The 13,016-nt window shown below is 31.5% G+C and overlaps 1 protein-coding gene across 2 annotated transcripts in view; it reads left to right on the forward strand.

Moving 5' to 3' along the window:
• Nucleotides 1-13,016, forward strand: part of ELP4 (elongator acetyltransferase complex subunit 4) — a 243,698-nt gene that overhangs the window by 37,421 nt on the left and 193,261 nt on the right. For both annotated transcript variants that reach the window (XM_029207344.1, XM_029207346.1), the window contains exon 3: nucleotides 795-916. In XM_029207344.1, the coding sequence (XP_029063177.1) occupies nucleotides 795-916 (122 nt within the window). The remainder of the gene's footprint in view (nucleotides 1-794; nucleotides 917-13,016) is intronic.

Below are 13,016 nucleotides of genomic sequence, written 5' to 3' on the forward strand. Positions count from 1 at the left end.
AAATGGGCTAGTTTTTCTTTCAGTTTTATTGAGATATAATTGACATACAGCACTGTATAAGTTTAAGGTGTACAGCACAATCATTAGACTTAATACGTCATGAAATGATTAGCACAATAAGTTTAGTGGACATTCATGATCTCATGTAGATACAAAATTAAAGCAATAGAAAATAATTTTTTTCCTTGTGATGAGAGCTCATAGGATTTACACTGTTAACAATTTTCATATATAACGTACAGCAGTGTTGATTTTATTTATCATGTTGTAAATTACATCCCCAGTACTTATTTATCTTATAAGTAGAAGTTTGAAACTTTTGACTGCCTTCATCCAATTCCCCCTACCCCTACTCTCCACCTCTGGTAACCACAAATCTAACACTAAGTGTTTAATTCTTGTGACATGAAAGTAATGAGGTGTGAGTTTACAACTGGTTGGTAGGGAATATAGCCATTTTAGAGGTGCAGTACCTGAGAAAATCTTAGTAAAGAAAAAACCAAATCTCTGATTTTTTAATATAATCATACATAACCTTCTAAATTTTATGGATATCAGAGGTGGTGTAGTAGATGGCGAATGATTTTGGAATCAGAAAGACTCTATTAAAAGTACCTCCTTCCCATTGAGTATCTAGATAAGTATTTTAGCCTATCTAACTGTACCTTAGGAAGACATAGTTATTGCCCCACCTCATAGACTTGTTTTAAGGAGAAAAGAATATAAAAACATCCTACCATAAATATCCTAGTATATGGTAGGATTCTTACTATAATCTTTTTTCTTTCTTACAGAAGAGGATAAATATAATATTTATTCTCCTTTGCTCTTCAAGTATTTCCTGGCAGAAGGAATTGTCACTGGACATACCTTGTTAGTTGCATCTGCAAAAGAAGACCCTGCTGACATTTTACAGGTATAGAGTATACTAATTCAATATTGCATTTTGAATATTTCACAAAAAATATTGTTTATATATATGTAAATAAGATATGTATTTGTATATGTACAAACTATATTTAAATACATTAATGGGACCACACACGTATTTTTTTCTCTTAAAGAGAAGTATCAAATTTATTTAAATATATAATTGCATTTTAAAATTAGTTCTTGGACAGTTTTTTAAACTAAAATTTATGTCACAGTGAGGAAATATTAATAAGCTATTTAAAACTGACAATAAACAAAATTACTATTAAGTAATGATATGAGCACTTTATAAACTATTAAAAAATCTAGGTAAAGAAAAACAACTGCAGAATATTGTCAGATATTATATTACCAGTATTCCAAAGGCGTAAGTCAGAAGAAAGATAGAGAAATTAGAAGTACTCATTTATTAAAATTATTTTGTTTTGAGAATTCCAGAAAGTATTCCCTTCCAAGAAATAAGCAATAATACTAAGATATGTGCTTGAAATAGTATATCTTTTTTATGCCAAAGCATATTTTTCACCTCAGAGAAGACAATTCTGACTTTTACAATTCTAAATTTCTTTGTACAGAACAGGAACTCACTTTTAAGCCATTGTTTGATTAGAATTCATAATCTAAAATCATTTTCTCTCAGAGGGTGTTTTCATTTCACTGTGTAGTTTGCAAAATGACAAATGACTAAGTCATTTATAAAAAATTTGTAGAATAATAAATACTAATTTACAGTAACTATCAACAGACACCAACAAATTTCTACACCCACACATAAAAATTACTATAATACTGAGATCAAAACTAACATGATTCTTTCATATGTGTCAGACTTTGTTTATTAAATTTTAAAAAGTCCAAAAAGAAAACCTTTGTATAATTTTCCAAATGATTTTCTTCTGGTTGAAGAGCCTGTTTTCCTTTATTCTTATTTCTGCTATTAATCTTTTGTAATATTTTCTTGATATTTTTGTTTTTTCTTTTGTTCCTTTTCCCTGGCCTTAATCATTTTGGACAATTTCTGAACAGTACTGTACTTGCTAGAAGCAGTGGAGTAAAGGCCAAAATCATTGTTGTAAAGAAGCTATATAGGTTCTTCACAGCCCATTCCACAACATACCGAGCCTAAGATTTTTTATCAGACATCTTTATAGCCATATAGGAAATGTTCACCAAGCCATAGGCAGGAAGACATATATATGCTTTTTTTTTTTTTTGCAGTACGCGGGCCTCACTATTGTGGCCTCTTCCGTTGTGGAGCACAGGCTCCAGACGCGCAGGCTCAGCGGCCATGGCTCACGGGCCTAGCCGCTCTGCGGCATGTGGGATCTTCCCGAACCGGGGCACGAACCCGTGTCCCCTGCATCAGCAGGCGGACTCTCAACCACTGCGCCACCAGGGAAGCCCTATATATGCTTTTTTAAATAAAGTGTTTTATTTTTCCTTCTTCCCTCCTCCAACCTAGGTAACTGATGTTAAAGCCTATAGTATACTTCCACATTTTGCCTTAGAGAACTACATTTTTTTATTTGAAAACTAATCCCTGATGCCTTTCTTAGGTACCTTGATCTGTACAAGTTAGTACTAAAAAAATTTCAGTGTACTTTACATGTCCTTCTTTGGATTATGTGAAGGATTTTAAAATTATAAAAGAAATATTATCTTTTCATCAGGGTTTCTTAAAATAGCTACTCATATATGCAAGTAATTAGATTCTGCAAACCTTTATTCATAGAGCAGTTTTATAATGTAGTAGAAAAATATAAAACTAGAGTCAAAAAACATACTCTTATTAAATTTGTCCTTATGACCAAAGTAGATTAATAAGGACCAGACTAGTCATCATGCCTGAAACAGCTAAAAAACAGGACAAAATATATGAAACAACTGTCTTCAAAACTTTGATCATCACACAGTAAAGGGCAGTGATTCCTGAGTTATGCAAAATAAACAAGGTAAGTCCTATAACTTCCCTAGCTTCCTGCATACAAAGTGTCCAGGCCATAGTGCAGGGAGGAGGAACCCAGGATAAGACAATCTTAGGTGACAGAGCTAGGAATGTGGAATTACAACCTCGTTATTGTCTTCATCTGTAGCCAAGTATGGTTTAAGGAGATATGTATGGGTGCCAAGTAAGCAAGGGATGGACTTGTGGTAGTTAATTCTATGTGTCAATTTGACCAAGCCATAGGGTGCCCAGAAATTTGATCAGACATTATTCTGAGTGTTTCTGTGAGGGTATTTTTGGATGAAATTAACATTTAAATCGGTAGACTGAGTAAAGCAGATTGCCCTCTCTAATGTGGGTGGGCCTCATCCAGTCAGTTGAAGGCCTAAATAGAACAAAATGGCTAACCCTTCCCCATATAAGAAAGAATTCTTCCTACTGGACTGCTTTTGAACTTGGACATCAACTTTTTCTTGCTCTCGGATTCAAACTGAAACATCAGCTCTTCCTGAGTCTCGAGTCTGCTATCCTTTGGATCAGAATTACACCATTAGTTTTCCATTTGGACAAAAACTACACCATCAGCTCTCCTGAGTTTCCAGCTAGCTTGCTGTGCATATCTGGGGACTTGTCAGCCTCCATAATCATATGAGCCAATTCCTTATAGTAAATGTTATTACAGGAAGAGGTATGTATATGTGTACATATATATATGTATATGTGTGTGTGTGTGTGTATACACACACACACAGACACACATCCTGTTCATACAATTTCTCTAGAGAACTCTGACTAATTCAATTTTACTGAAAATACAAAGATTACATTTAAAACCAAAGAAGGCATTTCACATTTATTTATTAACCTACATTGAACAATTATCACTCACATCCTATATCTTGGCCAGTTTTCCAGATAGTAAAGTACAGTGATCTTCCCACCTTTTTTGCACTCATACTTCTAAAAATATTTTTTTAATTATGTATTGTCTTGTATACTAAGTTATGTAAAAATTTTCGTTATGAGATTATTTAGTTGCAAAGATGTTATTGTAAATATTGCATTTTTTAGTTGAAGACTTTTATGTCAGTCTTGTATCCAACTCAATCTAAATAATAGCAATTTGATGTCAGTATCATTATTTTTAGAAGTATCTACATAAGTAAGCTCTTCTTTAACAACTGGAAATTTTACATCAATCATTTTTTCCTTGAATTCATATTTTCTATTCCACTCACTCCTCATGGAGTTTTGTCAGAATGTAGTACATTTTATGTTCAACATTTTTATTAATAACCTTATGATAGTTTTTCTGTAACTTCATATTTAAATTTATTTTAAACTTTTTGTCTCAAAAGACTTTAAGTGTTAAACACATTTCTTCTTATTTCAGTCGCCATTACAATTATTGTTGCATACAGTGTATCAATAGACATAAAAATGTTCACACTACATTGCTTCATTAGGACATACAATTGCGTGAATATTGCTAGAATGGGATGGGATTCAGCATCAACTCTATTCATATTTTTTACTTTTGCAGATGTGAGCTGTTCATAGTTAAGTAAATAGAGAGAGTTGTGTTATTGTAATGTCCCTCAAATTATTTTTTCACTTTTTCTGAGTAATACACAAAAAGAAATCACACGGTGTCTATCAACATAAATTACTTTAAATTATTTGTCTAGTCTATTAGGTCCACCTAAAATTTTGCTGAAAACAGTGAAAAAAGGATAATTTCCCCAGTCAATAGAACATTCACATTTTCTATACCAAATAGATATTTTAGGTTGTCTTTTTGTTTGGTACTGCAGAGATGTTTACTCCTGGGACAATGAGAAGTAAACCTTTCACTCGTGAAGTGAGAAAGGTTGATTTGAAAGGGGATTGGCAAAGGGGAACTTGCACTTCTATCACTGGCACATTCTCTAGGAGGTCATTTTTCACTAGAGTATTTGTTAAAGTTGAAGATCAAAGAATTGATTTCCTTAAAACTCTCATGATCATGTACCTCTTTCAAAGTCTTCATTTACCCCAGGTTTAAAGACTCCCAGTTTCTGACAGTTAAAAGGGATGGAAATAAGTCATCTTACCTGATCCAGATAAGCTTTTCTAAGTTTAGAGTACCATATGCCCAATATGATTAAATCCATATATTGATGTAGTCCAGTGAACCTGTATTTAGTCACCCCCAATATACACTAATCTATTCTAGCATTCTAGCATGATAATGCTAACTATCATTTATTCACATCAATATGAAAAAAAGTATATTCTGTTTGGATTTCAAAAATGTAGGAATAACTTTTAAGTTACTGCTGCTCTTTAAAATATTTAAATGAAGGTTATCTCAGGCAAAAGAATTAAATCAGCATATTGGACTTAAAATTTCTTTTATGAAAATTATTCCTCTGTAATGTCACATTCCATGTAAATGCAGACTGTCTTATTAGAAGAAAAGAAACCATTAGTGATAATTTTCTGTTATGTTAAATAATATTTTAAAGATGATTATTTGAAATAAATTCTCAGTGATTGATATATCTCTGGAATTTTTTCTTTATAAGAAGTACTGTTGGTTTCAGTGTTGACAGATATTTTACTTGGCTTTCCCATATTTGAATTTTCACTATTACTGAGATGCAGTTTATAACAACATGCTAATTAATCTCCTGGAACTTAAATTCATCTTATATTTCAAGGGAAATAAATGTTAAAATGGTATGACCATTTATTTTTAATGTCTTAAAAGTTTCTCTTGCTCTAGCCTAGCATAGGTGTTTTTAACTGAAGAATGTATTCTAGTGTCATCAGATCTATTTTACTTTATCTTGTGCACTTAGAATGTATTATCAAAGACATTATAATTACTCCACAAAAACCTAATCGTCTTAAGCATTAGATTTACTTAATATGACATTGCAGATTTGATGCTGCTTTTTTTTTTTTTTTTTTTTTGCGGTACGTGGGCCTCTCCCTGTTGTGGCCTCTCCCGTTGTGCAGCACAGGCTCCGGACACGCAGGCTCAGCAGCCATGGCTCACGGGCCCAGCCGCTCGGCGGCATGTGGGATCTTCCCGGACCGGGGCACGAACCCGTGTCTCCTATATCGGCAGGCGGACTCTCAACCACTGCGCCACCAGGGAAGCCCGATGCTGCATTTTTAAAGTTATCTCATTCTTCTATTTATAATGAGTAGCCTAGAACAAGTTGTTTTTATTTGAATAGCAAGTTTGCTTTACATGACAATTGAATATTTATCAATAAGGTACTCAGTGAAGTTAAATATTAAATTAATTATAAATTTGAGTGTGTGATCCTCAGGAAAAATTTATCTTCTTTGATTTTAATGCCATTATTTGCTTTTAACTAAAATCACTTGTATAGATGAGTAATGAAATTGTTATAGGCTGTATATGCTAAATAACATGTACACACAACATTTCCCTACATTATGAAACTTATTTAGTGATTCATTTTTAAACTATTTTAATTTTGATTATGTTCTTGTATTTCATGCACCTCTACTATGAAGATATATCTAGTTTTTGAGTTAATAGAATCTTCACTCATCAGTAATGTTTCTTTTCTTTTTTTAAAAAATAATTTTAAAAACATTCATTTGATGAGGAAATACTGCTTTGTTGCACGTTTCTTTGTTTACAGCAAAGCAGAATATTTTCCCCTATGGTTGTTAGCCTTCTGCATTTCTTCATTGTTTTTCATAGTAGGTTTTTGTCTCTGTCCATTTTTTTTCTCATTGCTCTGTACGAGCTCTTTACATATTGTAGTTAATGTCCCAGGATTATATATGAGGATCTTTGTTTTGCACATTCTCAGGATCTAAGTCCCTGAAGTTACAAGGTTGCATTGGAAAACCAAATTTGCCAAAACATACAAATAGCCCTCCTATAAATTTTGGGCTGCCCTCCTAAAAATTTTGACCCTCTGCCCACATCCCTCACATGTAACACTAGTGTATTTTTTCATCATTAGATTTGTGAGTTGGTCTGTTCCTGTTAGCCATATGTTGAATATTCTTGAGTATAATGCAAAACAATTTCAAAATTTGCCAAAGATGCAAAATTTCCTGAGGTTGATCAAAGTGACTGTGGAGAATTGTTTGAATCCCATGCAAAGCTACTGGCTAATGAGAATGTAGAAGGATTCAGCCAGTTAAGAAAGCAATGTTTCTTAAATTCTTAATCTTATCATCTTATATTCCTTACATGTTTAATATGTAACAGTATAACAATATTTAACTTAAAAGAATAATATGCCATTCTCATTTTTCTATAAGGAAGTACAAAAAGTATTGTCTTTAATATATACAATATGTTTAATGTTTAGTGTTCACACATTTAAAACAGACTGGATGAGAAAATTATGGCTGATAAAAATTTCAGTTATGTATATTCTTCATAATACCAGTATATAGACAAAGTTTTTAACATCTCTGAGAAAAATGAACAAAATATTTTTGTAGTTTAAAGTGAGATGTTGAATACTAGTATAGAGAAGTAGAATTTCTGCACCTATAAGAGTAGGTATATATATTATGTACTTTCTACATAATGTTCAGTTGGGATTTCAGTGTGCCCAGCTCAGAGTTATACTGAAGACTTATTTGTATCAAACAGCCCAAAAATGAGTTACCAAAACCCAAGGCATTAACAGTGTTTAGAGATACAATGTAGGGAGAAAATGCTATAATTGCTTAGTTTTAATTTTATGATGTATATGATTGGAGATTTCTGGAGCCTATAACCAAGGCAAATATTGCTGGTACAAGAAAAGGGAAAAGACAGTCTTATAGACCATAATTATCTTAAAACTGTGTATAACTAAAAGACAAGTAAAGGATAAAAAGCCCATCAGCTGCCTAAAATATATAACCACCCAGCAATTTATCCATCATCCTTTGGAAACATTCATGCCTACTGTAGTCAGAGCTTCAGGAAGTCAGCATTAAACATGTAACGCTGAAAAGTTACACCCCTTAGAAAATCCTATAGAACAATATACATGATGTTGTTAAAGCTTTTAAAAACACTATGGTAAGTATTTTTCAGTTAACTTTTTTATCTAAAAGAATTTTCTTGATCATCTCAAATATAGTGATGGGTATTCTCTATGAAAACTTTCTATGGAATGTTTTCTAATATAGCAAAATTACATTTTAATGTTAAAATATTTAAACATTTATCAGTAGATCAGCTGATTTTTTTATGAAATAAAAAATTATGTACACACATGCACACCCAAACATTTCTTAAGAACTTGAAAATGCTAAGATTTCTCTATTATTTATATCATTTTCATAATTTTTAACAATATGATGGTATGTGTTAATACATATAGAATTAAAGAAAGTAAAATTTCAGAAGTAAATTTAAATGCTGTTTCATAATATGCTAAAGTCAGTTTCAAAAACTTAATTTGAATGTTTTTTAGTGATGACATGCCAGGTAGGTAATATTCATTCAGGAAGAGATATCTAATATCTAGAGCAAAGGGTTAATTTTTGACTTGTTGCATTAACTTTTTGAGTTACCTGTTATATACACTATGCACTAACATCAACCACAGTTAGAACAAAGTGGGAGGTTAGAATGCTTTTAAGGAGCTTCAAAGTTGTATTTTTTAGTGTGTACCCAGGATAGGTACCTGGTTACCAGCAGGGGTGTCCCAACTACCTTGATGTTTATTAAAGGATTATAGCATATAATATTTTTTAACGTCAAACATATTGGTAAATAAATAGTTCAAATTTAAAATCAATTATGGTGAAATTTCCCATATTTACTATTGAGAAAATCTTTCATATTGAAAATGAATTACTTTACAATAATCTATGTCCTGGAATGAGTTTCAGTTCATTGAAAATAAACCATATGATATTTGATAAATTAATATAGTAATAAGATACTTGGTAACAAAATAATGAAGTATGAATATTTAGTCTAACATCTTCAGAATTCTTTTTCACAGACTTTAAATCCATAAGTAAAAGTTAAAAGTGTATCTTAATAATTTGAAAGCATTATTTTAAATCCCAAAATATCAGCCTTTTACCCAAATATTGAACTCATTTGTTAAGATCTTATTCACTGTACCTTGTATCTTTTCCTTTATTTGATTCCTTGGTTTTAATTGAGGTCAGAGATATTGATTTAGAGTTATATAAAGTGGTATTACTTGCTAACAATGTAAAGTTTGAGTTACTGTTAAAAAGGTTTCTTTTCCTTCTGTCAGTTTGGTGTCAAGATTAAGTCTGTTTGCCATGCATCTATTATTTACTGATCATGGAAAAAGAATTAGAAATCTAGTGAGTGGTCAGTTTGCTCTTAGTACACTGTAGTACAGTCTGGTCCTTCTGAGTACACAGAATACAAAAATGTCTCAGATCCAGCCCATGTTTTTTTTTAAGTGACAAAAATTGAAACAGCTATAAAAATGAAGTTAAAGAAACATCCCTTGGTTGGCCAAATATATCATTGAACATTTTTTAAATTATGTTCATCTCCAAAGTTGTAGTTTTATGATTCAGAACAAAAGTAATATTACACGCTATAAATAATTAAAAATTATTTTCTGGCCCTTCTATATTCCACTTTGCAAGCTTTATGCATACTCAACACCTTATACATTACACATTTTCCCACACATTTTTACTTTTTCTAGCCTGTATAATATTTAATGTACATCCTATCAAAACTGTTTTATCACTGTGTATCTTTTGTCCATAATATAAATACAAATATTAAAAGGTCTTTGAAGGTAGAGCTATAATCAGAATATGTTCCCTTCACTTCTTTGTCAACATTTTATTTGTTCAGAAAATTATCAGGCTATCTATAAGCTTTTCAGTGCTAGTTGAGCCAGAAATTTGCTGTTTGACCCTAGGGTTCCCCTCTTTTTTTCCCTCCCTAGCTACTTGTGAGAGCTTATTTAAAATTCTGAGTTCTCCCCTGGCAGCCACAGTTCGAGTTTCTTTGGCAAATTAAAAAGACTAAGAAAAAACATGCAAAAGCTCAGTACTGTTTCCAGTGACCTACATTTGTAGGCAGCTTTTAAAAGATGGTATGTGCCTTATTTTCCAACGAGGAAATGAAAGATAAGATAAAAAATATAAAAGAAGATAAACCCACCTCTCTGTCACTACCTAATGAGAAATTTTTGATATAACACTAAAATAAACACACATTTGGCATTGATGTTTGTACATCAGTCAACAAAAGAAAGGAATTTTGCATGCAGAAAAGTAGCCTAAGTTATATAGCAAAATGCCACACTGTGTGATAGGATATTTATCCTTAAGAAGATGAAATATACTTCAAATCTGAGCTTAGATTTTAATTTCTGTGTTGCTGCTTAACTAGCTACAGGACCTTGCACAAGTCACTTAACCTTTCATATTAAGATAGGGATGATAGCCTGCCTACCTATTCCGGAGCTCCAAATTAAAAATGAAATATCTGGAGTTTTGCTTTCTAAATCTTAAAACACCTATTCCAGCCCTCACATTTACTTTAAAAATTTTATTTTGAACCCATAAAAAAATGAATTGTTGTGAATACTTGATGGTTTTGCTATAGGCAAAAGAAATGTTTAAATCTTAAAACTATTATTAGTTTTATCATTCTTGGAAAAGAAGCCACAGAAAGTCAGCATTGGGAATATTAGAAATAGGGCTCATTTTTCTTTTGAATACTTTTTCTGAAAAAGTATTCAGAAGAGAAAGTATTCAATCCTTTTGGGGGTGGATAAATGACTTCAAAATTTGAAAACCAGAGCCATTCAAAGTAAAAGAAAATCAGCCTCCCAAATTAACATGTTGTCCCATTTAATGAAACATTAAAGGATACCATGGAAGGAGAAAGGCTGTATACTATCAAGGATCATAAATTAAATAAACAGTCTGTGAAGATTTATTATGTACAAAAGGATAACTCTACTGTTGAAAACCCCCAAAATATAGGGCTATTTCTCCAGCTAGTGTTGGGATGATTCTTTCAGTGTTTCTTTTCTAATTTAAGTTTTTTTTTGTTCACCAGAAACTGACAGGCAGTTGCAGAAAAGGGCCTTAGTTCCTCACATCCATCTTTTCACATTATGGTATATTAACAAAATCAGAGGCATTTGAAACGTGCTTATTGTTTTTGTAAAATATTCTCACTACAGTTTGTGTGTGCATACATGTGAGTCTGAAAGTCTGTGCTAGATTTCAGAAACATGGTAGAGAGCATTAAAATGAAGACTTAAATTGGAAGTAGAAAACAGATCTGAAACTATGAAGTTTCAGATCAGAGATATTGATCTTACCTTGCATATCAATATCAGAGATATTGATCTTACCTTGCATCTCTTAAAATAGACTGTAACATACAGGGTGCTATAGAATTAAAGAAAACCTATTTTATGCTTTTACCCAGTTACCTCTACTTCTCAGTAGTCAATGAACAAAAAGAATGAGTTCTATTCTACTAACACCAAATGTACTACAGAAAATAGTTTTCAAATTTAATAAAAATAAAGTGATATCCAGTTTCATTTAGTACCCCACAATACCCTAAGGATTTTTGTTTGTGACACTTTCCATAAGCTGGGTTTATTCTGGAAAAAAAAAATCACATCAAACAAATAAAACCAGTCACTTGTTGTGTGCTCCTGAGTTAGGAATTTAACTGATCAGGACCCCTTAAATGAAGGTAATGCCTGATTTCATTCCTAATTGAGATTTCTTTGACAATAGATATCCATGAAACTTTAGAATACTTCTTTTCCAACAATGTAAAGATTTCCAACAAAGTAAATAATTATAAGATTATTGTCACTTTCTCAACTTTTAAAATAATTATATTTAGAAATGTTTTATTTACAGCGGTTTTTAGAAATTAGTTTATATTCAATAAAGAGACTTAATACTTAAAGGAATTTTGTAGGAATTCTTTGCCAACATAAGAATCCTTTTATAACTTATTATTGCATAACTTGTTTGCTTAATGTAGATTTTCATATGTCATATTTTCTTATAACAGGTTAATATATACCCTTATACAGTAAACATTTACTAAAAGGAGTTATTACATATGATCTCACTAATAACTAAACCTGTTAATACCAGTGAGTAAGTGGAAAGTTTAGTCTGCTTTTTAAAACAATTCACAAAATGTTTTGTAATCAAGATATGTCCTATTATAAGGACATTGTTCACCATTCACTGTTCTTTCTATAACTAGGAACATAATATATATAAAAATATACATATATACACATATACATGTGTATGTATATACACACATACATAATACATATACACACACAGAAGTTCACATTTTTAACAATAGTAATTACCTAGTTAGTAGCTCTCTTCACTTTAACTTGTATTATCTCTCTGAGTATGAATTTTATTTGTTGTGCAGTCAGAGCCAGATTAAACATTGACAACACTGAATATAAGAACTTTACTTTGTAAAAAAACCTAGAAAGGAAAAGTCCAATTTTTATGGATAAAAGTATTAATAGATTCCAACAGTGCATTCTCACCTCTCTATAAGTAAAAACATGGTATTTTTATTTTAAGCTTTCTTCTTAAGAAGTCAGTTTGAAGTAAAGAGACTGTTTTGAAGGAATATGTAATATAGCTCTTATGCTTTGATTTATAAAATCATAAATTCTGTATCTAAGTTGATCTATTGAAGAAAATTGATAAAATTAATATAGACCTCATAGAGACTTGTTCTTAACAGCTTGACAGTTTTGAGTTTTTTTATATATGTGAGAAAATAATTACAGAAGCTAATATCAGAATGCCAAGACAGTGCATTTCCCCTTAAACTCCTTTTAAGTTAATGTCATCAATAGACAGTACTTGAAACCTGTGGCTGCTTTGGTCAAGACTAGGAGTGCTGTTTATGGTATTAGCAGGCATATTGCTAGGACCTAGATAAGGAGTGTAAATTTGCCTGTACCTCATTTTCCCATTCTCACTACTAGATTGCAGTAGAACTCAGAGGTTAATACACGTCAAAATTGCTTTGAGATCCTTCTGTGACTGGTGCTCTTAAAAATGTGATGGTTTAGAATGTAATGTTTTAAAATAATTAAATTATATTTGCATTTAATTGAAGATATTA

The sequence above is a fragment of the Monodon monoceros genome, unplaced genomic scaffold, assembly GCF_005190385.1.
Source record: "Monodon monoceros isolate NGI ecotype Baffin Bay Population unplaced genomic scaffold, NGI_Narwhal_1 Super_Scaffold_7, whole genome shotgun sequence".
NCBI classification, from domain to species: domain Eukaryota; kingdom Metazoa; phylum Chordata; class Mammalia; order Artiodactyla; family Monodontidae; genus Monodon; species Monodon monoceros.